Consider the following 22,985-nt stretch of genomic DNA (forward strand, 5'->3'; position numbering starts at 1 on the left):
CCTTGCAATCCACACGCAATAGTTTCCTGCACACAATACTTTTGCCGGTAGCCGCAGTATCTCACGATTACTGACGCGGAGATACCCTTTGAACAACACACCGACACTCATGAATACCCGGTGGTCGAAAACGACCGTACGAGGCTGGGCTAACTTGACTGCACTATCTTGAGCGATATCAGAGCATCACTCGGCCAAATATCAGTGCCGGCTCCTTTGTCTGTAGATATAAGCAAGAGCTTAAGCAAGCTTAAATATCAGAGCACCACCCTCTCTGGACAGCACCAAGACACTCAATCTAAATCCACTCTACTCCACAATCTTCTACTATCTCTTTGAGACTTCTCACAACCGCCAAAATGGTCAAGATTCTCTCCCTCGCTACTATCATCATCGCCAGCGCTATCAGCGCCCAGGCTGCCCAGTTCTGCCAGTGCCTCTTCGGAGACGGCTCGCACTGCTGCGTCTACTCGGTGAGCAACTCTTCAGGAACGGAACAGTGAAATGGATGTTGGATGCTAATCTGAGATACTCTTTAGGACCCCAAGATTGGCAACCTCGACTGCCAGCGCTGGTGCACCAACGCCCACCGCGCCGATGGTGCCACCAACCCCAACAACCCTCTTGAAGTCGGCACCGCCTGCAATGCTGGTGGAAAGTACAGCACTGTCAGTGGCTGGAACGCTCAGTTCCGCACCTCTTGCTACAAGCAGTAGATCGTGGTTAGCTCGATCTCGGGAGTCGGCTGTGGCTTTTGATGGGTGGACGGTTAATCGGGGACTGTGGTGGACACGTGGTGAGAGCTATTTGTTGTAATGGGTTAAGGCAGACGTGCGATGTGTAAACAGGCGACAATCTCAATATTAAATCGACCCACCAATTGTCGTGCTCGCATGAGTTGCTGTCGAACGTGCATATTGTGACGAGATATATTAAAGAAGCAGGGTGCACCCCCGCAAGACCTCGGGAACTAAGCCGTTGCTAGCGTTCCCGAGCCCCACTCTAACAGCCGAGTCGTCCTCTTTCGTGCACAACTACCCGCCTATCTTCTTAAAGAAGCTTCGCCGAGGTGCTTGGGATCGGCGGTGAGGCTCTTGAGGCTGGGGGATCGACTAGAATGAACGCGCTCCCCCAACCGTGCCATGAGATTGTCAGCTGTGGTGCCGCGCTGGATTGTAGCAGCCTTCTGCAGATGTGTGATGACTGTCACGGTAGTCGTGACTTCCGAAGGAAGTCACGCATGCTCAGGCAGGTTCATCTGGAGTTCTGGTTGACGTCTCGTTGTCCAAGCATCGTCAGATTCTACTAAGCCAGTTCCTGTATATGAGTACCTTGATGTCGTGGCCCGGATCAGGAGATAGTGCAAGGGCAGCAAGGCACGCAGCAATCTGAAACCCTCTATGCGTACCATAACCGGGTAGATGGTATGCTACCCAGCTACATGGCTTTGGGCCGCTGACCAGTGCCTTCCCGCAAGCGTTGGGACATTGTTTCTGGGGTGTCTGTGGCTGCGTAATGTGGTACTTGTAACGAGTCAGAATGGCGCCTTTATAGAGGTATATGTATAATTCGATAGGAAGAAGAGCGCGTCGTTATGTGACGATCTTTTAGTGACAGAAACAAGGAGCGCCTGATAGTTGTTTATTCAATAAACATGGTGGTGCCTGCTGGTTTCGTGAATAAATGAAAACGGGGGCAACATAAAGATCATTCGTGGTAGTTGCAATGGCCGACCGTGGCTGGGGCGGCGCGCCTGCCGTTACCAGCGCCCTTCGTGACTCAACCAAAACAACCAAAGCTTCCTTCTCAATAAATGGAGAACGTGTCATGCACATCTTCATTATGATCAGACAGATGCAGTTTATTTCGATTTGAAACTGATTAAACATGAAATAGAACGTGCTCGTATTCCACCATCTTCTAGCGTCCTCCAACAACGGGTGGTGCGGACTTCAAATTGCCCTTGGCATATATTTCCACATATTCCTTTGCTGGCCAACCGCCCCACTGTTCAACACTCTCGATTTGTGTCTTGATAAGAAGTGCTATGTCTTCTGGTGCACCGGATGTGTGATCGTTGCCTGGTTCAAATCCTCCTCCATCGACAGCTAGGCGCAACGCCACGAGTGTCTTGAAGAGAAGGTGCCTACCTGAGCGTTGAGCTTCTGCACGCGCCGTCACCTCAGCGTGATGTTTGGTGAACCAGGTGGTGAATGAGTAAAGACCCTCATAATCCCGAAGAATACCTAGCCCTCGTACATAGGCATGTAGCTCCGCGGGCCCCGGAATGTGTGGCGGAATGGCATTGGCTGTCTGATCACCGGTAGGCGACTGCAAATCTGCACTAGCACCGACTAGGCCATTGAAGAGCGTACGAAGGCGAGAGGAGGCAGTGGAAAGAATATGTCGTGTATCTTCAAAAGAAGCGGAACCTCGTTCGACGGCTTGAGCGGCGTACATAGTCGCAATACAGACCAGACGGAATATCTCGTCGTCAACGTCAAGATCAATCTCTTCCATATCTTCAACAATGGAACAAATGAGCTTGTAACGAGGAACACTTAGAACATGCTTATGCCCTTTCTGAGACGCCAGCACCTTTATCATGCAAGCCCAGGCTGGCCGGTAAATTGGCCGATAGTATTTGAGAAGCATGTAGGCGTATTCGACACAATATTGCCGGTTCGACCTGAGCTGACGAACGTGCTGTTCTGGAGGTAGGAAATCAACTTTGTGGAAAGATGACTGATCGATGCTTCCAAAGCGACACAAGAAGTCAATGATCGCCTTGAAAAGAATACCCGGCATCGAGTTGCCTGAAGTGTACTGTTCGTGAATGCCGTCGAGCATTTGGCCTACCCTGCCGTGTTGAATGTCCCTAGCCATGTCTAGTAAATCGAGACCCGTGTCGAACTCTGGGCATGTCTCTAAGAGAAACGCAAATAGGCGGCGTTTAGGCTTGACTTGCGCCGTCTGCATCCGTCTGAGTAGCCCTCGGTAGCCAGGAACGGGTTCGCTAAGATATACATAGTGCAACGTAGATAACGGGTCGGGTAGTACTTCTTTCATGTCTCCAGGTAACATGTAAGTGGTGTCTTCTTCATGAGTATTTTCTGCATCAGACGAGAATTCTGTGCGGTTCGATCGCTCTGCTTCAGCATGATACAACTTTTCGAACATTGCAAGATAGATATCTGGGTGAGCAGGCTCTCCAGACAGCTCATGTGAGAGGAAGCATGCCCAGGCCTCCCTACGCGTGCGCGTCGTTCGTATACGGCCAGCCCAGAGCAGAGGGCGAAGGTGTTTAGCATCTCGATACTGGGAGGAGATGCGCGGTAAAGAAGTTCGAGTCTGTATCGTAGGACTAGAATCGGTATCCCAGCCAGCGTATACTTGCGCTACATCTTCCCAGAGGCGACCGCTGTACCCAGCTTCATACATACGGTGCAAGAGCTGGGAAGCTCGCGAGGCACCAAACTCGTAGCCTTTATCCTCATCCATTGCTGTGCGATTCTCCTTCCACGGTGGCCAGGTAGGCCCTTTGAGCTCAGCCCATTCTCTCTCTTGAAGCGTTTTCGCATGTGCCAGCTGGTTGCGCGCAACGGACCGAAAACCGAGACGTGTCACCGTTATTGCAGGCGACATACTCGCCATATATTGAAGGATCCGGAACTGAGCCTTTTCTTGGTGGGCAGCGAAGACTACAGGGCGAGCAGAAGTGGGCAGCGAGAGTAGCAACAGGAATGTGTTGCAAAACTGCGTCAAGTCGGAAAGCATGTTAGGTGATAGAGGATTGGATCCAGAAAAATCATCGCAGAGTCGGCTTGCTTCGGCAACGAAAAAGGACGCAATCCATGGCATTGACTCGGGCCAGAGCTCGCGTCCATGGCGAAGTAAACGGGTCGTGATGATCTTGAGCTCCGACCAACTTATCGATTCCGACTGCGCAATACGATCAACGTGCCTCATGACGATACCAAGAGCAGATACTCTGATGTGCTTGCGACGTAGGAACAGTAGAAGCAGGAAAAGAGGTGCCATCTCGACCCCTTGTTGTAAGCATTTGGCTGCCGCAGTCGATCGCGGTTCTGTGAGACAAGACGCCCATCGTTGTACGCTTCCAACGGTATAGCCTCGATTCTGTAGTATCCCCAGCTCCCGCGGTGTATATTGGAACGTCGACTCAACCGTTGCCGTTTCCGTATGATGTTGAAGATACCGGGCAAGAATCGAGTGAAGAGAAGCAGGTTCAGGAAGCAGCTCGGTGCTGACGGAGGGTACAGGCTTCGGCTTGCGCCCTCGCAACGCAGAGCGGGGCGCAGTGTAGGATAAATCAGTCGCAGACGGCGGCGAAACGAAGTAGAGGTTTCTGGCCGAGCGATCCATTGATTCCAGGACTGTCGCAGGTCTGCTGGGACGCTTGGCCTTTCTCGTGGCGCGGGACAATTGCGGTCGAAATCTACCATCCTCGTCTGCATCCTGGAGCACGTCTGGGAATGGCGAAGAGGCGTCCGATGGAGCATCTGTACCTAGATTGCTTGAAAAGGCATCTATGGGACTCTCAGAGAAGGTTTTATTATCAGGGGCCGGTGCGGTGTAGTGCCTCGAAAGTCGATGAGGCACCTCATGGTGAGGAGAGGCTATACCGGGGCGGGGTTTGCGCGTCGCGGGGCGATGGGAGAGCAGGGACGCTGAAGGAAGCTCGAGATGACATGTCGAAAGGCGTGGTGTGTCCCGCCATGGAAGATGGGTTATGGGATTACAAAGATACTTGCAAAACAGGTCAGTACATAGTAAGCCTTGAACATGGCGTGCGGGCCTACCCAGTGCGGTAGGAGGCGCGTCACACGACGGCCGAAGCGGTACGGACTACCTGGAGCTACCAGGGAGAGTACTAAGGGCATTCATCAGACGCAATAGACGTGGAGCGACGCGTGCGAAAACCAATTGCGGAGAGTTGTCGAGTGCAGTGAGAAAATCGTGGGTAGCTCATGCCCCATCGTCGCTAGCGCAGCATGCTACAGTCGCAAACCACCCGTGGACGACTTGGACATCGTCACCCAAAGGAGCGGTAGGCGTGTGGAGAGCGAACACGCTTGAATTAGCAAACAGGAACTCAGGGGTCATTCAAAAGGAAAAGAATCACCCTCGTCGCCAGCAGTTGCCAGGTAGTATTTGCTGTGGCACTCTGCGGCGTGGTCTTGGCGCTGCCCTTTGCGCGTTCCATTCATCGCTGCACTTACTTCCACCCAGCCAAGTCAACTTTGGACAGCCGCCAACAGCACGCCCAACCCCTAGGCACCATTTGCGCGTCACCGGAAGCCGTCTTGGACCCCGTCACGCGCCTCTCCAAATTTCAGCATCGCGCCTGCCGGTATCGCGGACAGGGCATGCTGTGAAGGAAGCCGCCTACGCACGACTCCGGCCGCCCTGAGCGCGTTCCATCCCACGCCATCACTCGCGCATCGCCAACAGCACCCCAAAGTCACCATGGCCGCCGCCAACGGCACCCTCTCCCCGCCGTCGCTCCCCCAGGCGCCCAACTCGCCCGCTGCCGCCAAACGGAAACTCGCCGAGCGTCCTGCCATTGCCGTCAATGGCGCATCCACGCCTGCACCGGGAGAGAGCGCCAGTGCCAGCGCGCGCTCTCTGCAGGCAGTATTGGGAGACATACTGGCAATTCTCAAGAGGTATGCCGCCTGCGAAGAATTCCCCGCCCCGCGCGTTATCGCCGTCATGCCAGCAGCCCATGCACGGAATGCGCTGGCTGGGCTCGTCCGCACCTCTGAATCGCATGTTGACACTGAATAGCTACGACACTAAACCCTCCATCTTGTCGCATCCCATCACCTCGTCGATAACGCGATCCGCCTCTGGAGAAGCCGACTCGAAGCGCACCAAGCTGACCCCACCCGACGGCCCTGCGACCATCAGCAACCTGATACAAGACGGCTCGTACGACTCTCTGCACGCACTAGAGAAGGATGTCGAGAGCGCTACCACTGAGATTCTGGCGTCCAGCGGCCCAAGTGGTTCGTCGGCAGCCCAGGCGTCGCCCAAAGACACAGCGCTGCAGGGCAAAGTGCTCGCCTTCCAGACCGTCCTGAAAAACCTTGTGGCCAGAGAAGGGGCGCGCAAAGTGCCTGGTTCAGCAAAGCAAGTCAACGGCGATGCCGACGCTCCAGCCTCAGGAGAGGAGGGCACTCCGGTGCCGATCAAGGAGGAAGATCAAGACGCAGAGATACCCCAGAGCCGGACTGTTCTCACGCTGTACGGGAGCGCGCCGCCGAAACAGCTATTCTCCAGTCTGCAGCAACCCCAGAAAATCCCCCCCGCCCATGGAATATCCACGCTCGACACCGCCGTCAAGGTGACTCTACCCTTGCGCGAGACGAACCTCCCCAACCTCATCTCGACGACCGAGGTATACCCCATCCCAGAATCAGATAGCAAAAAGAAGGTTGCGACTATTGGAGACGTCTTCCGTGCACCTGCCCACTTGCCACAGATCAGTCCCCCCAAGTCTGCCCGACCAACAACGAGCAAAGGCAACAGCACCATCACCTTTGCGCACCAGGAAGCGCCCAAACCTCGTCGCAAGGGCTCCCAGTCGCACGCGCATCAGAACCTGTCTTCTGGCTTTTGGCTTGGGTATGCTGGGGTAGATATGCCGAAAGACCAGACCTCGCCAACAGCGAAGCAAAAGAGCAGACAGCGGGCGTTGAGCATGGGCGAAGCGCAGCAACCACCGTCCGAGGCGATTCTGGTTGCCGTCCAACAAGCCAAGGAAGATGCCCTGTTTCGTAGTGCGTACTCTAGCTTTGCGCCCACTCGGGATGACAGCTCCGCTATTATTCCAGAGGAGACGAAGAACATGGTGTGGTGGCAGAAGGTTGGTGAGAAGCGCTTCAACGAAATGTTCCCGATCGATCCGGCTCTACTCGACCCTGAGCAGGCCAAGCAAGCACTTACTAACGGGACCACCGATGAGGATGAACTATTCAAAGAGGCGGTGGAGAATTTCACCCCGGTTCAAGGAGACGTGTTACCTGGGATGGAGGAAAAGACCGAGGAGGAGAAGGATACAGACGAGGTACTCAAGGAGATATCGGAACTTCTCGAGACACTGGCCTCATACCAAAGGATACGAAATCTCTCCCTCACAACCAACCCACGCACTCCTGTTGTACAGAATGCTTCACTCGCGACCCTGGCCGGCAGCCCATCCACACCCTCATCGGAAGAATTCGACGTCTATCAGATACTCAAGTCACAGCTCACCCTATTGATCTCGCAGCTCCCGCCGTATGCAGTCGCCAAACTCAATGGAGACCAAATGGACGAACTGAACATCAGTCGAACTATCCTGTTCGACACCAAAGAGTACAAGGGCGTCTTGGAGGAGGATCAGCTATCAAAACTTGCAAAGACACCAGGAATGGCTGCTGCGACGCCGGCCACGCTGGCGCGAACAAGTTCTGGAACCAACGCGCATTATCCCGCAGCTGGGCACCAGTACAGCCGTCCAGCGCCGTCAGTGCCTCAGTCCGGCGCTCGTCCAGTGTACTCGCAACCACAATCCCTCCACCGATCATCGTCGATGCACCTCCAACGCTCGCCTTCGGGTGCGGCGCAGACGTTCCAACCAGGTGGCGCGTCTTATGCTCCCAACTCCCGGCCGGGGTACTCTGCAACCCCCTCCTACAACCAACAAACGCCGCGACCAAGCTATGGAACCACTCCTTCTGGCCAATACTTCCCGCAACGCTCTGCACAGCCAGGTAGCTACACGGGCGCTCCTGGCTCACAGTACTATAATTCCACACCCGCACAGGGCCAGAACCGTTATGCATCACAGCAGAACCAAAGCAGCTTCTACCCTCGCTCACAAAATGCGGCACCTATGTACAACGGCGCACAAGCACCGCCGCCACGAAATGTGTCACCCATCAAGGGCGCGCCCACGCCATCGGCTTATGGTACACGGCCAGCATATGGCACGCCCGTGTCTGGAGGGCAGATGCGCAGTACATACTACGGTCCTTCCCAATACGCAACTCCTCAAGCGCCTGCTGCCGCTGCTCCCTATAATGGCGCAGGCAGCAATCCTCAGCAGATGATGCTTGAAAGACAGCAAGCGCAGCAAGCACAAGCCCGGCTTGCGGCGCAAAATAGTTTTAGTAGTAGTAGGCAGGGGTCAGGGACGCCGCAGCCTCCCAACGGCTCCATGTATGGCGCTAATGGGGCCTCCATGTCGACGTAGGGTGTTTTGATGAGTGGACATGGATTTGCATGGTGTTCTGGATACCATAGATCAGCTTCTGGCGTTTCGGGCAGTAGCAACGAGCGGGAGGATTATCATTTCTGGACATGTTCGTGTTTAGCAGCGGCATTGTTGTCTTTGTAGACGACGCATGTCACGTAGTTAATTGGGCCAGCGTGTCATAGTTGAACGGGCTCTCTCTTATGAGCAAGTAACAGATTTATTGAAAAGGAGACCATGCCAGGCATTTCCATGACTGCTAGCTGTGGCTGTGACGTGGCGTGGACCCTGCATTGCGCTTAGAGTTGCCGAAATGACGTCGCGCAACGCGTTCCTTCCGGCGAGGCAGCTGGGCGGACGGTCGCTGATGGCAGTCCTCATCGCTGCCTCTGCGGACAAAACCATGAGACCCACACACCACCATGGCTCACCTCTTGCGTGGAAAGCAGGCTGGTGTCAGCAACGACCTCTCTCTGGGCCTGGGCCCTGATTCATTCGTGCTCGACCATGTACGCGCTCGCTGACTTCTCGCCCCGCCGTTCCCCCAGCCCTATGCGCGCAAGCTAACAGCACGTGAAGATCCGCAACTATGGCATCAACTCCAAAGTCACCCAAGTCGCATACGACCCCGTCCAATCCCTCCTAGCCGTCGGTACGAGCGACAGCAAGTATGGCCCCGGCCAGATCTACATATTCGGGCAGAAGAGGGTCGAAGTGGTGCTGTCGCTGCCCACGCGCAACGCCTCGATCAAGATCCTGCAGTTTTGCGCCGAGAAGCTGCTGTGCGTAGACTCAAAGAACGACTTGTCCGTCTTTTCGCTCGAGACGAAGAAGCTGCTCAACGCCCATTCCCCTCCCGCCCGCATCACGGCGCTGCACTGCGACCCTACCATCGATTACGCGCTGCTCGGTACACAGCACGGTGAGGTGTACGCCTATGATCTGGCTAGGGAGGCACTTACGCCCTTCAAAATACCCAACTTGTGGAGGGAAAAGTTTCCACGCTCACGCCTAACCTCCGTTGTTACGCTCTCGCTCCACCCTCGAGATATCGGCTCCCTCCTCATTGGGTACAACTCGGGCGCAGTCATCTACTCGTTTAAGCAGAACAAAGCCCTGCATTTCTTCAACTACGTGGTCCCCAAAGGAGCCCCTGGAGGCGACTCGGATCCAGTCTCCGTCTCCAAGGACCGCGAACCTCCGCTGACCCAGGCTGTCTGGCACCCAACCGGCACCTTTGTTCTGACGGGACACGAAGACAGCAGTATCGTTATATGGGACTCCAAAGATGGCCGCATCGTACAAGCGAGGACCTTGACCGATACAAACGTAGACAAGCCCGGCCCAGGCAGCTTCAGCCCAGGTGCCATGGAAGGATCGTTTGCACTCAAGTCCCCCATCTTCAAGATTGCGTGGTGTGCAAACCAAGACCCTGACGATACCGCTATTCTCATCGCTGGTGGACAGCCATCCAACATCTCCGCCAAGAGTCTGACGCTGTTCGAGCTGGGTAGAACACCGGTTTATGCGACCGCATCCTGGCAAGTACTATCCGATCACTTCGAGAATCCCAAGAGGCAAAGGATACTTCCATGCCCGCCTGGGACGGAGGTGGTGGACCTGTTCCTCATTCCAAGGACGTCCCCTCATTACGCTGGCTGCCACGACCCCATTGCCATTCTGGCCTTACTTGCATCTGGGGAGTTGATCACCCTCTCGTTTCCAAGCGGAATGCCCATCACGCCAACTAATCAACTGCACCTCTCCATGACGCTTGTTCATCCGTATATCAACTACGCAAATCTCGCGCCTGTAGAGCGTACACGGTGGCTTGGCATGACGGAGAAGCGCCAACACGGTCCGCAATTCCTTATCGGTGGTGCCGAGGCTGTTCATCCCCTCAAGCGGTTTGAGAACCGAAACATCGTCCAGACAGCTCATGCAGATGGCACCATCAGACTATGGGATGCAGGACACGCCGATGAGATTGAGAACCCTGCGTTGCTACAGGTAGACGTAGCTCGAGCAGTCGGCCGCCCAGAGCATATACACGTCACACAAACGTCGTTTGCAGGAGCAGCATCTGAACTATCCGTAGGGCTGAAGAGTGGTGAAGTAGTGGTGTTCAGATGGGGTGTAAACAGGCATGCTGGACAGGAGTACCCACCGGGTGACAATAAACCGCAAGCGCTTACCAATATCTCAGAAAGAAGTGAAGCGGCTCTCAAAGAGGGACTGCTACCTTTCACTTTGCTTGACGAGGGCAATGGACCAGTCACCGCCTTGAAGCATTCTGATGTTGGCTTTGTTGCTGCGGGCTTTGAGGGTGGCAGTCTGGCCATCATTGATCTGCGAGGGCCCGCTGTTATCTACAGAGCATCGATACAGGAATTTGTCAAGCCGGATAAACGCGCCAGCTTCCGGCGGAGTTCAACGCAGGCAGCACCCAAAGCGGAGTGGCCCACTTGCCTCGAGCTCAGTGTTATGACACTCGAAGATGACGACTATTCCAGCATTCTACTTCACGTCGGCACCAATCTTGGCCATCTGGCAACCTTCAAGCTACTGCCAGAATCAAGTGGCCAATACTCAGTAAAACCTGCGGGTGTGTGCTCGCTTGACGACAAGATTATCAGCATTAGCCCCATGCACGCCGAAACTGGTCGCCCAGCATACGCTTCGCAGTCTGCCGTTGCAGGACTTCGGACTGGCTCGAAGATTAGCGGCGTCCTTTTAGCCACAACAGCCTCAGGCGCGAGGTTATTCCGTCCCGCCACAAGTAAAGGAGCGCACAAAACTTTTGATCAGTTCTTGTGCGATGCTGCGACTGTAGTGAGGTATGAAGACAAGGGCTACGCAATGCTTGGGTTGTATGGGGATGGATATGCGAGAGCGCATTCGCTACCTGCATTAAAGGAGATCGGGTCTGTCAACCTCAGTGATTTCTTAGACATCAGGCGCTTCTCTGAGGCAGTCATTACAAGTACTGGCGACATCTTTGGCTGGAAAGGGCCTGCGGAAATGGCTCTCGTCAACGTCTTTGGAACGGGACTGCAATAGTAAGTCGACTCATCTTCCAGCTATACATATGTACTGACCAAATCTAGTGAACGCGTGAAGGATGTCTTGCTTAACCCAGAACTTTTAATTCCGCCCCGACCCACCATCAGCAATATTCAATGGATCTCTGGCACTCAATATGTAACACCAGCCGACATGGATCTTCTCAGTAAGCTATTCTTACTTCTATTCCCAACCAATTACTGATTTCTCTTAGTCGGTGGTCCTGATAGGCCCTTATCAAATCGTCAAATGGCCCAGCAGCGAGCAGAGGCAGAGCAGGAACGACGCCGCGCCAATCCGACCGCAGCCAGCTCTTCTGCCGCTGGATATCAGTCATATCCTACCCAAGTATCCCCGACTCAAGAAGGATGGGGTGCTTGGGCGAGTCGCCAGCTCAACGAGCGCACGGAGAAGCTAAACATTGTTGGGGACAGTATGGACAATCTTTCACAAAACAGTGCAGGTTGGGCAAATGACGTCAACAAGTTTGTCGGAAAGCAGAAGAGAGGGCTAGTCATGGGTGCTATGAAGAGTAAATTCGGATTTTGAGTCGGAAACACTTCCCATGAAAGCATGATACAGGATGGTACACGGCTATATAGCTACAATGAAGATTTTAAATGCGAGCTGGGCGTTCTATTGAGCGATTCCGGACTCCAAGACTCTTAATGTTACCTGCAGGGAAAACTCGCGGCCTCTTTCTGGTGCTTGTGATGTAATATCTGAATGTGATACCATCGATCTTGACTGACCACGCCCGTTGCACCCAAAACCGGTATCATCTCGCACCCTTGGTCAGCGACCCCGGCTAGCGCAAGGCAGCTTCCCCAACCGTGCGCTGCCCTGCTGCACCTTGACACACCACCACTTCCTATGACCACATTGAAACGAGAAAGCAAACCTTCACAACAATGAGTTTTTTCGGCGGCATCCGGCAATGGCTCCCAAGCATACATTGGCTGCTAGGCCTACCTGAACCAACTCGCCCCTTCACACCAACAACCTACGCCGACGTATGTCGCGCCCGCGCCGCGCTCAAGACCCTCAAACTACCCACCGAGCTGGTCCTCAGCATACTAGATCACGCACAATACTGGCCCGTCGTAGAGATTTCCCAGTCAGGCCGAAAGATCGTCGCCCGCGCCGGCATGAACAACCCGTCAGCAGCAACTCTCTGTCTCGGAGCCAACCCCTACTTCACCCCCGTCGTGGAAGAAGCCAAACTAGGCGGCGAAACAGCGAAAATCAAGCGCATCGACTTCGATATCATGAGTAAAGACCAAGGCTGGACGAGCGAGAACACGCAGGGTACCTTTTCCACCTCTTCATGGCTTGAGGTGTCCATCTTACGCGATGCATCCAATATCAATAGTCTGCTTCCTGCCCCACGCTTGGTAAATACTTGGATTAGTAGTCCGATGGATTATCATACTAATATGGTCGGGCGGGGTTGGTCGCTTGTTAAGAGGCCTGAGAGTGCGCTGCAAGGGCCGCAGGGTGGTGAGGGGCATTTTGCTTGGTACCTTCAGGGAAATCGTGTCATGGCTGTTACTCAAGACTATCATGTTTCATGGGATGAAAGTGGGTTGTGTGAGGTTGATGAGGGCAACGAGGGTGCGGGGAGTGGAGAAGGCTTCTTGGATGCGTTGGAGCCTGGTGATCGTGTGTTGGTTTGGGCGAGGGCCAAGGTACGTCTGAGATACGAGATTCCGAGGCTGTGCTATCATGCTAACTTACTTGGCAGTATCCTGGATGGCAGTGCAATGTTGACGGCGTTGCCATCACTATTCACTATGGATTCTGAGGCCCTAACCACCAGAAGCCTCCTCTACCTAATCTAGCGTCGCATCATCCTGCTTTTTCGAGTAGTTGGTCAGTAATCATTATATCCACGTCACAGTTGTCTCAAACTACAAGTGTAGGTACCGCACTATATGATGAAGATGATCGCATTCATATGAGTTCATGGTTTCAGCCACGCCGCGTGCCTGTCAACGCGCACCTGTCAACGCGCACCTGTCAACGCGCACCTGTCAACGCGCACACCTACGTGCGAATATCCCCAAAGACATGATCTGCGATGAGGTATCTCTACGCAAACCAGCCGACTCATGTGCATCTAAGTAATTGACTTTTCCCATACCAGAAAAGGCGCTCATCGCTGCGCAGCACAAACTCAATGTCCGTAATTCCCAGGTCCTAGCTTCCGATCCGTCGTCAGAGCGATATATCGAAAAAGAAACGCTCCTTTATCGCACACGCTCCAGCTCCGGCGGCCATACTATCCATAGACTGGTGAGCCGTCTTATTTGGTATCATCCTCATCCTTCTTGGCATCTTCCTTCTTCTCTTTGCCCTTCTTGGCGTCGTTGTCCATGACGGTCTTCATCTGTCTGAGGTACTTCCCAAACTCTCCAAAGCTAGTCAGATCCATACCCTTGGTGCAGTTAGTGAGCTTCTCAGCGGCGGACTTAAGACGACTGTTGCGTTCGTTGAGAGTAAGGTAGCTCCTCTTAAGATTTTCTGCCTTCTGCTGATCGGTGAGTTCGCCGGGTGTGTTGACTGAGGACGGGGCTGGGGAAGGGAGATAGACGGCTTGAGAGGCTTGGGAGGACTCCGGGGTGAAGATAGAGGGGTATGCCGGCGCCTGGGGTACCTGCGAAGACTTGAACGTGAACTTGCGCGCGGCGGAGGCTCGGAGGCTCTCGTTCTCTGCTTGAAGGCGTTTGTTTTCTTGGACCAGATAGTTGTTAGCGGAACCTGAGGTTGACTTGGTGTTCATGACGTCTTCGAGTATGCGCTCATGTTCGGCCTTCTCATCCTTCCTCAGTTGTTTCTCGATCTGAAGCTCTCCGGTTAGCTGTTCGTTCCTTGCGTTGGCGTTGTCGAGCTTAACGCCCAGCCGGTCTGTGTTCAGGTTCGCCTTTCGCAAGTTCTCTCGTTCGGTCTCGAGATCGCGGTGAAGGTTTTGAAGTTGCTGATCAGTCGCGTTGTTGGAGTGGAATTGGGCCAAACCATGATCGCTCTGTGCCTTCTCGTTGAGTACCTTCTGTCGGGCGAGCTCGGCCTTGACGGCATCGAGTTCAGGACGCTGCTGTTCTTGCTCGTTAGCATGCTTCTCCTCCGAATCCGCCATGTTGTCTTGGTGATCGTCCAGTAGACGTGGAGGTGCACTGTAGAGGTTGAGCGGGCTTGTGGGAGGAGAGATGCCGCCGAAGTCCCATCTAGGAAGTCGGTCGAAAATGGAAAGTCTTGGCCTTGATTCGAGGTGAATGGGTTCTGGATTCACCACGGAATCAGAGATACTGGGCTTGGCGTCTTCGTCAATGTCGATTTTCGATCCATGCAATTCCGCGGTCACCTCCTCTTTACGGGTAATCGTTCGTTGTCGCACGTGCTGATATCCGTCGTCTTCACTGTCGGATAGAGTGATGAGGTCGACTTCCTTGCCAGCCGTGGTCGACCACATAGTTGACATGGTGTTGCCCATGCTGCCCTTGTCGTCCAGCTTTCTCTTGCTGTTTGCCTGGGTCTTCTGACGTTTTGCCGCTCGCGGAGTCACACACGCGGGTGTATTGCGCTTCTTTGACTTCTCTATGGAAGTCTTTCCAGTGTTCTTAGTTGGTGTTTGCTTAGTCGGCTGTGCTCGTTTTCCACTCACTGTAGGTATCTTCGGTACCATGGTGGGCTTCAAGTGGCCAGGATGTGCTTCTTTCAGATGATGCACATGAGTCCCGGAGGATATCGACGAGGTGTAATGAGAACGAGCTTCACTCTGTCGCTCTGTGGATCTAGTCTTTTCTGTGCCGACTGTTTGTGCTGTCGGAAGTATCGTGGAGTTAGGCGGTTTATGTTGGTATACCTTCTGGCGATCGAATAGTAAACTAGCAAACAGACCAGATGCAGGCAGGTTTTGTGACTGCGTCGGCGTCGCTGCTTTTGGTGTTGGAGCACCAGTGGATGGGTTAGGTGAAGCTGCGCAATTGCGACTACTTCGGCTTCGGCTTGTAGATAAGCGCTCGGGAGCGGTCTGGTAATCGCAAGTAAGATTAGTATTGGATCCCATATTCCTATGTTGAGCAAGGTATCTCCGTATCGTATCGTATGTATCGTACGCAACAACGGCACAGGTGAGAGGGCAGCTTGAGCAGTAGAGAACGTACGTGTAGTAGTTGAAGTGTCGCTCGTGCAAACTTCGATGAATGCTGCCTTGCACTATGCCTCAACAACTAAGTAGCAGAGCGGTGAGAGAGTCGTCGGAGGCGAGTATGCTGTTTGCCGGCGTTTGTCACATGTCCCAGCAATGCTTCGCGACGTCAGAGGAGATTGGAGGAACCTGAACTGAAGAGGGACGAAAACTGTCTTTTGAAGACCCGAGAGGATTGGCAGTTTCATTACAATGTAGCGGGTAGCGGGTAAAGGTGATCTTTCGGCGAGCCGCGGTCGATAAGGCGTTCGATCAATTTAACTCACCTATGCCCAGATTGATCTGCTCCCACACATGACATTGAATGGCTGCTTTACACGGGTGTCCCTCTGCTATTGAGGTACTGTCCATGAGATGTTAGTCGTGATTGGCATACTCAAATACATGGAAGAACACCATGTACCACGGGCTGTAAGGAAACGCCTTCAATTATAAACATGCTATACGCCCACTCCTCTAATATATGGTATGCAACGACTACTCCGTGAAGTGTATCCATAATGCCTACATGCGCCGACCAAGCAACCTCGTCACTCGTTATGTCGTAAGAAAAGATAAGCGGAAAGTCAAACGCAAATCGCTAAAGCATCTATCAAGAAAGGAAGAAAAGGTTGGTACAAGAAGGGAAAAGCCACCGCATAGGAAATGTACTAATACATCTCCTCTTCTCTCTCTTTGCCACTGCCATTAGTGTGTCTCACGCTGCCAACCACACTGGCACGTCCACTTCCACCGATGCGACTGCCACTCGCAGACGCAGTCCTTTGGACATCATCTGGGCCATCTTCGTCTCGACGGTCCCTCTCCTTCTCAAGCGCAGCCCTGAGGTCCGCATTCTCTTCTACCTTCTGCTCTAATCTCTTACGGGCACCACTTCGGTCAAGAAGTCGGGCTTCACGCTCGGCTTTCAAACGCCGTTCGAGTTCCTTAAGTCGATGTATCCACTTCTGTTCACTTGGCTGAAGCGGTCCAGCGGCGGGATAGGGATGGCCTGGCGTCGGCGTCGACGAATTCGAAGTCGAAAAATGCTCCACGACAGAAGCGGAGTGAGCACGCAATAGTGTTTGCGCCATACTGGCACGTTTGGAGGAGGTCGGCGAGGCAGCACGTGATGGTGAGCGGCTGACAATGACATCGTTACCGGATTGCGTCGTGGCGGTAATGGCGCGGAGGGTCTGGACCTCGGATCGTAAGGTCTTGTTCTCAGTACGCAGTTTGTTGACTTCCGCGGTGTTGAGGTCGACGATACCGCCACGGACAGTGCTAGGTCTTCCGATCGATTGCCGTTGGGCCATTACAAGCTTCTCGAGCTGGTCAAGTCGCTTAGCGCGAGAGTCCAGGCTATGCTCGAGAGTTTGGTAGTCGCGGATCAGATTGTTTTCTATGTTGCGAATTCTTTGCTTGAAGGCACCAATGACACCCTCCACGGTCCTCACCGCAAGAATGATGTTCTTGTGGAAGCCCGGGACGTTCCTAGAAATGAGCTCCATGGAAGTCAATTCTCCGTTGATGAGAGCGTTATTGCGGGACCATTCTGCGCCGCAAAGAGTGGACAGTCGATTCCACAGAGCGTAGAGCAGGTTGTTTCGTTCTAGCAGCTGCTCCTTGTACTGTTTCTCCAGGCTGTGGAGTCTCTGCCGATCCTGACTACGAAGGGTTTCAAGTTCCAGAACCCTCGATTCGTGCTGCTGGATCGCCCTGGTAGTGGATTGATGACCACGCTTGGCGTTCTCGAATGCTGTTTGGTCTTGTCGACGGCCTTGACGTTCGCGCTCGAGCAGCTCTGAAAGACGGCGGCTCTCCATGCCAGTGCTCTCCAAGAGAGCATCGCGGTTGCGCAACAAACGGTCTTTCTCCGCAAGATCGGTTTTGACGACATCGAGCTCTTGCATAGTCGCTTGGAGATCTCGTTGAAGCTTTGCGATATCCTGAACGATCAGTTAGTATGTTTTCAGACGATCAGGAGTAACATCACTTACCTTGAAGAGGCTCGACCTCGTGCCGTTGAGGTTGCCCAGTGACTCACGAAGCATTTGCTCCAACTCGTCATGCCGTTGCTTCCAAGTGGATGCCTCTACTTCCTTACTTGAGAGATTCTTTCGTAGCTTCCTGCTCTCTTCCTTAAGCTTCGACAACTGACCATTGAGTTCGGTGATGATCTTCTCCACCTCTTGTTTCTCCTGGGTTTCCAAGGCATCGCGTTGCTGCCGCTCCTCGGCCATGCGCTCCTCAAGATCCCGAGAACGTTCTCTAGCCTCTTGTAACGTGACTTGAGTATGGTTCAGCGCTGATTCCAGCTCGCCAATCTTGATCTTGTCGCCCTCTTGCTCTTCTCTCAAGAAATCGATCTCACCCTGACAAGACTCAAGCTGGACATCAAGTCGTTCATTCTTCGACCTCTCCTCACTAAGGAGCTTGTCTTGCCTGTTCAGTTCTTCGTTGGCGTCGCCAAGCTCTGATTCAAGGTTCTGGATCTTGCGAAGGCTTGCATCCCGATCGTCTTCGAGCTGCAAAAGACTCTCACTGACATTCTTCATTTCTTGTTGTAGAGCGTGGAAGTCTTCAGTGGTGTTTTCCAGATCGTTGTAAAGACGGTCACGTTCCGCTTGCTTTTGCTCGAGGTCAATCTCCAACCTTTGCACCGTATCCAGGGCTTCTTGTCTAAGCTCTTCAGTTTCCTGCTCCTTGTCTTGTAGCAGCTCCAGAGCCTCGTCGCGCTCGCTTGCTAGTGCCTGCAAGTCTTCTGTCTGTGCTTCTATCTCCCTCTCCAGCTCCTTGACCTTATTCTCGGTGGTCTCAAGCATATCGAGATGACCATTAAGCTGGTCATCAAGCTCCTTGTATGAAAGCTTCAGCTGCGATAACTCGTCTCGCAATGCAGCATTCTTGCTTTCGAAGTCTTCTCGATCGGGATCGCTTTGCTGGGTCAAACGTGTTCCGCCGCTTGCTCTCGAAACGGATCTCATATGGTTGCGGGAGATGGATCGTTCCAGAATGCTATCACCGGCTGTCGATCCAGCATCTCCTCTGCGAATTGTGAGTTTCAAGCCTTCGTTCTCTTCCCTCAGTCGAAGATTCTCTCGATTCCTTGAAGTGAGCATGGAGGCTTGTGCGTGGAGATCTCGTTGCAGCTTCTCGTTGTCGCTTTGCAGATGTTCCACTAAAGTACTACTTGTGCCGCCGAGCGAGACTGGCGCAGTATTCTCATTCCCATCAGATCCAGAGTTCGAACGGGCAGCAAAGGATTGGTGCATGCGCCGTGAGTTGTTAAAGACCTTGTTCATGTGATGATTCGTTGTCGAGTGCTGCATCTGTTGCATCTGTTGGTTCTGATCTTTCAGACGCTCAAGCTCCTCTCGAAGCCTTTCGGTCTCGGTCTCTGCTTGCTGACAGCGGGTTTCCACCTGCTCGCGCCTCGCACGCTCCTCTTCAAAGTCTTCTTTCCACATGTTGATAGCCTCGTCAACACCAGCAGAGTCTTCACCAGAGCTCTTCTCTCGCATGGTCTTGATGTAATCAGCCATGCGTCGATTATCAGCTTCCTTCTGAAGAGCCTCCTGTTGCCATTGGTCCACTGTAATCTCCGTAGACTCTAGGCGCTCCCGCAAGAACTCGATCTCTTCCTCCAATTCGGCTTGCCTAGATGACTGGACACTTCGTCCGTCTTCTGAGCCACTGCCAACATCTCTAGCGGTAGCGTGTCCCTCTTCCTGAGCCTTGAGCCTTCGCTCCAGATCACGAATCTTCTTGCGCATCGACTGGCTTTCCTTCTTCTCTGTCGCGAGATCAGTTTGCAGTTGGACGTTCTTCGAGATCATCTCCTTGACTCCCTCATCAGACCGGTTCTGCAGCGCTTGGTCGAGGAAATGGATCTTGAGCTTAAGATCAAAGTTCTCTTTGCTGAGCTTGTCGATTTTGCTGTTCTGCTCCTTTAGTGTGAGATTGTGTTTACTGCGAGTGAAGGGAGTAGCCATGTGTCGTTTGTCTGGCGATCGCGAGTGCTTAGCCCGGAAGTCGCGCGCAATAGAGTCTGGTACTTGTATGTCCTGGATATGTCTAGCAATGACGGTGTCGGTAGGGGCGGGCTGCACACTGGGAGCGCGTGGTGTTTCTGGTGGAGTCGCACTGTTAGGCACCTCCTCGTCCAGACGACCTAGACTATTGTCCGGCTGAAGAAAAGCGGACAGTGAGTTCGTGCTAATACTCCGGCCCTTCTCCCAGGGGTTGGTATCACTGTATCCTGACATAGACGAGGCGATGCTACCCAAGCTTGGAAGTCTTGACAGTCCTAGGCTCATCCCTCGTGGTCCGCTCGAACGAGGAATAGCACCCCCAGTCTGCAAAGCATAGTCTGCGCCGAGACTTGCACTGCTTCCGCCATCTCCAGACGCGTCGGAACGGTTGGTGAAGGACGATACGGATGACCGCTGGCTCGAACCTCGGTGCTGTAGGTAGCTGGGTCGCTTGCTGATCTTCTGCGCGCTCGCGGGAACCAGTGGTGGAGGCATGGCTGAACTATCCACGCTAGAATCGTTCTCGTTCGTAAGAGAAGAGCCTTCTTCGATCTGTGAGAAATCGGGAGCTTTTACTGTCGAGGCACTGGATGTCGGCCGTCGCACGTCCACCTCTTTTGGCTGAGCAGCTGCAGCAGCTTGGTCCGCTGAACGCGCGCCTTCTCCTCCAGCTGCTTGTTCTGTAGACCTGCCTGCCGAGGCGCGTGATTGGCTTCGATGCGCGGCTTCTGCAGCGGGCGAGGAAGGTGCGACCTCTGATGTTGCGGTGCTCGTATCCATTGAGTCATCTTCTCCGAAGTCCAGACGTCTGGCGGCAGGCGTCTTGTAAGCGTCGGCAGGCGTCGGAGCCTCGGAAAAGGAGGAGGAGTTGCTGTGGTGGCTGTTCCTGGCTTGCGACTTGGTCGGTGTGTTCCCACTACGCACTTCGAGCTTCTTTGGCTTCTTCTTTGGCTTTGTCAGCTCCTCCAGATTGTCCATGACTCTTTGCATATCCGCATCGTCGTCCATGGGTCGAGCCGATTGCTGGGAATTTCCTGGCGAGCCCCCGAACAGGTAGGTATCGTCTACGCCGGACTGCCCTTGAGGTGCTTCGACGTGGACAGGCGCCTCGGGAATAAAGCTCGATTCAATGTCCATCAATTGGCGCTGCATTTCGCGATCCTCGAAGACGCTTTCGCCATGGTGCGCGTCTTCTTCCTCGATGACATGGTGTATGATGCTGTCGTCTTCTTCGGTCGGTAGCGGCGGCAGGTCCGAGTCGGGCTGGTCGAAAGCCCTGACGTCGTCGGCGTCTGAGATATCGTGCGCCATGTGGTTTTCGTGTGCGGGTGCCAGCGTGGGGGTGGAGGGTGTGGAGTCGGCTTCGTCTGTTTGCGAGGCCTCAGCACTCCGGGCAGGAGCGTTGTCTGCGGTGGCCATGGGGGTGGGTGCGCGCGCAATAAGCGTGGAAGTCGCGTGCAATGGTGTATTTTCGAGGCCTGCTCACCAGCATAGTGCGACTGCCGAGGCTGCAGTGTCGTGAAAGTTGACGACAATTGCGGTGATTCCCTGCCCTCGCCTGAGTGACAACAGAGCGCGCGTTGTTTGCGCTAGTACGATTTCGTCAGCTTGGGCTACCGTGCGGCCGGTCCCTGCCCAGGTTCTTAGGCCAACCGGATCCCCTGCCGGGCTGAAGTGACGATACCTTTACAACTTCACCCGTCTAATGCATGTGATAAACACACAAAGCATCAAAACTCAAGTGACACTACTAACACCTGGTAGGAGAAGATTCAGAGTGCTGTCTCATCCGAGGCTAAGGGACAACGAGGCTCAAGAACACACGACACCGCGAAGGAAAATTATCCTCCATGATCATTCAGGTCTAAATTAACATTGCTAATTTCATATATACTAGAATTGAACTTCATAGACGACACTCCCGCTAAGCAAGATCCAAAGTGATAGAGTTAGGATCGGGCTTGCTTCCCTTCTTCGACACACCACCCTGCGCAAACGCCACCATCTCCGCCGCATCATCAGCAGCAAAGAAGGCAGCAGTAGCAAACGGCGCACCAAACAGACAATCACCAGTGGAGAACGCAAGCGAGCAGATGCCTGTAGACGGGTTGACACCCGAGCGAGCATAAGTGCGCAGCGGAATCTTGACGGTGACCTTCTTGCCCTCGACACCAGTGAACTCTAGATCAATAGTAGTGTCCTTGGGGATAGATTCGCATGTACCGTTCCAGCCAATGACACCATACTCGTCGACAACGAGACCAGCAGCAGCAGCGAACTGGTCATTTTGACTGTAGCTGACGGGTAGGTAATCGAGTGTGGTGCCGGAGTCGACGAGGCAGGTGGGAGAGATGATGTCCGAGTTCTCGAACGCTGTTCCATTGACTGAGACGACAGGCGGGTTAACGTAGTAGCCAAGTGTCACACCACCGAACGGAGCCTCAACCATAGGGACCTTGACGAGGTCGCCCGTGTATTTGGAGTGGTCGACGCCGCCGAAGACGACGTGGCCGGTGAACGTATCTTCGATTCCTTCAGGCGCCTCGTCGAACCACAGACTCTGTACGGGCGCGGAGATGGCGCCAGCCTCGAGTAGGTTTTGGCGCACGTGCGGGCCCGTCGTGTTCCAGGTCGGCTTGCGGTAGTATGGTGAGATACCCAAGATGCCGTCGTCAAACGAAGACGTCGGGGTACACTTTCCGCTGCTGTCGCCGAGGCGCGATGTCATGTAGCTTGAAATCGCGACTTCCGTGTTTACGGTCGACGAAAGGCCGGCATCGGAAACGAATTGGAAGGTATCGTTCACCGCCACATCTCCAGTGATAAACTTGCTGTTTCCTCCATACGAGTAGGAGGATCGGAAGGGTACTGGTTTAGACGCCGACGGGCTGTTTGGGTAGTCGTAAAAAGGCTGCACCGTCTCGTTGCAAGGGCCTGCACAGCCGAGACGAGTGCATCCCCAGTTCCTGATGCTGTCGGGGCCGAACACCCAGAAGTTCTCGGAACCTTGGTCGACGACGATTTCGATGGTGTGGTTGGTCGAGGGATCGACGAGCTCCGTTGAGATCTTCTGGGCGCCGCCGTGCGCGAAGTTCAGTGGTATGTTGACCGTAGGCACAGCACCCAGGACACTGCTGGCGAGCGCGGAGACTGTGAGGGCGTATCGAACCATTTTGACGAGCAGAGAGAAGAAGAGCGTCGGTGAGGTCGGTGACGATTGATCTGACTTTAGAGATAGCGAAGAGGTCTTAAGTCAAGCTTGATGCCAGACTAATCTGGCCGTATCCGTCGCTTCATGCCGACTGATCCCGCCAAATACGACGGCTAGCCGCAGAAAAATCTTATCGCTTCATGCCTTCGAATGTCCCATACAGGGAGCGGAGTGGATTGCCTTGCGGTGAGATCCAGGAAAGGGGCGCACCGACAGTTTTCGGTCCGC

The 22,985-nt window shown here is 53.9% G+C and overlaps 7 protein-coding genes across 7 annotated transcripts; 4 read left to right on the forward strand and 3 right to left on the reverse strand.

Annotated features, from left to right (window-relative positions):
- Positions 1-359: 359 nt before the first annotated feature.
- J4E86_003261 (uncharacterized protein) lies at positions 360-716 on the forward strand (the record flags this gene model as incomplete). The annotated part of the gene is made up of 2 exons (XM_051443817.1): positions 360-473; positions 540-716. The coding sequence occupies 2 exons, from the start codon at positions 360-362 to the stop codon at positions 714-716; spliced, it is 291 nt and encodes a 96-aa protein (XP_051305312.1).
- A 4,774-nt stretch (positions 717-5,490) lies between these two features.
- Positions 5,491-8,263, forward strand: J4E86_003262 (uncharacterized protein; the record flags this gene model as incomplete). Its single annotated transcript, XM_051443818.1, has 2 exons — positions 5,491-5,690; positions 5,812-8,263. The coding sequence occupies 2 exons, from the start codon at positions 5,491-5,493 to the stop codon at positions 8,261-8,263; spliced, it is 2,652 nt and encodes an 883-aa protein (XP_051305313.1).
- Positions 8,264-8,685: 422 nt separating this feature from the next.
- J4E86_003263 (uncharacterized protein) lies at positions 8,686-11,875 on the forward strand (the record flags this gene model as incomplete). The annotated part of the gene is made up of 4 exons (XM_051443819.1): positions 8,686-8,772; positions 8,843-11,322; positions 11,371-11,492; positions 11,541-11,875. 4 exons carry the CDS (start codon positions 8,686-8,688, stop codon positions 11,873-11,875), a joined length of 3,024 nt encoding a protein of 1,007 aa, XP_051305314.1.
- Positions 11,876-12,237: 362 nt separating this feature from the next.
- Positions 12,238-13,130, forward strand: J4E86_003264 (uncharacterized protein; the record flags this gene model as incomplete). The annotated part of the gene is made up of 2 exons (XM_051443820.1): positions 12,238-12,720; positions 13,071-13,130. The coding sequence occupies 2 exons, from the start codon at positions 12,238-12,240 to the stop codon at positions 13,128-13,130; spliced, it is 543 nt and encodes a 180-aa protein (XP_051305315.1).
- A 501-nt stretch (positions 13,131-13,631) lies between these two features.
- J4E86_003265 (uncharacterized protein) lies at positions 13,632-15,008 on the reverse strand (the record flags this gene model as incomplete). The annotated part of the gene is made up of 1 exon (XM_051443821.1): positions 13,632-15,008. One exon carries the CDS (start codon positions 15,006-15,008, stop codon positions 13,632-13,634), a length of 1,377 nt encoding a protein of 458 aa, XP_051305316.1.
- A 1,175-nt stretch (positions 15,009-16,183) lies between these two features.
- J4E86_003266 (uncharacterized protein) lies at positions 16,184-20,965 on the reverse strand (the record flags this gene model as incomplete). The annotated part of the gene is made up of 2 exons (XM_051443822.1): positions 16,184-17,461; positions 17,513-20,965. 2 exons carry the CDS (start codon positions 20,963-20,965, stop codon positions 16,184-16,186), a joined length of 4,731 nt encoding a protein of 1,576 aa, XP_051305317.1.
- A 505-nt stretch (positions 20,966-21,470) lies between these two features.
- On the reverse strand, positions 21,471-22,718 carry J4E86_003267 (uncharacterized protein; the record flags this gene model as incomplete). The annotated part of the gene is made up of 1 exon (XM_051443823.1): positions 21,471-22,718. One exon carries the CDS (start codon positions 22,716-22,718, stop codon positions 21,471-21,473), a length of 1,248 nt encoding a protein of 415 aa, XP_051305318.1.
- Positions 22,719-22,985: the final 267 nt, after the last annotated feature.

Source organism: Alternaria arbusti, assembly GCF_024043155.1.
Source record: "Alternaria arbusti strain BMP 1465 chromosome Unknown scaffold_3, whole genome shotgun sequence".
NCBI lineage: Eukaryota > Fungi > Ascomycota > Dothideomycetes > Pleosporales > Pleosporaceae > Alternaria > Alternaria arbusti.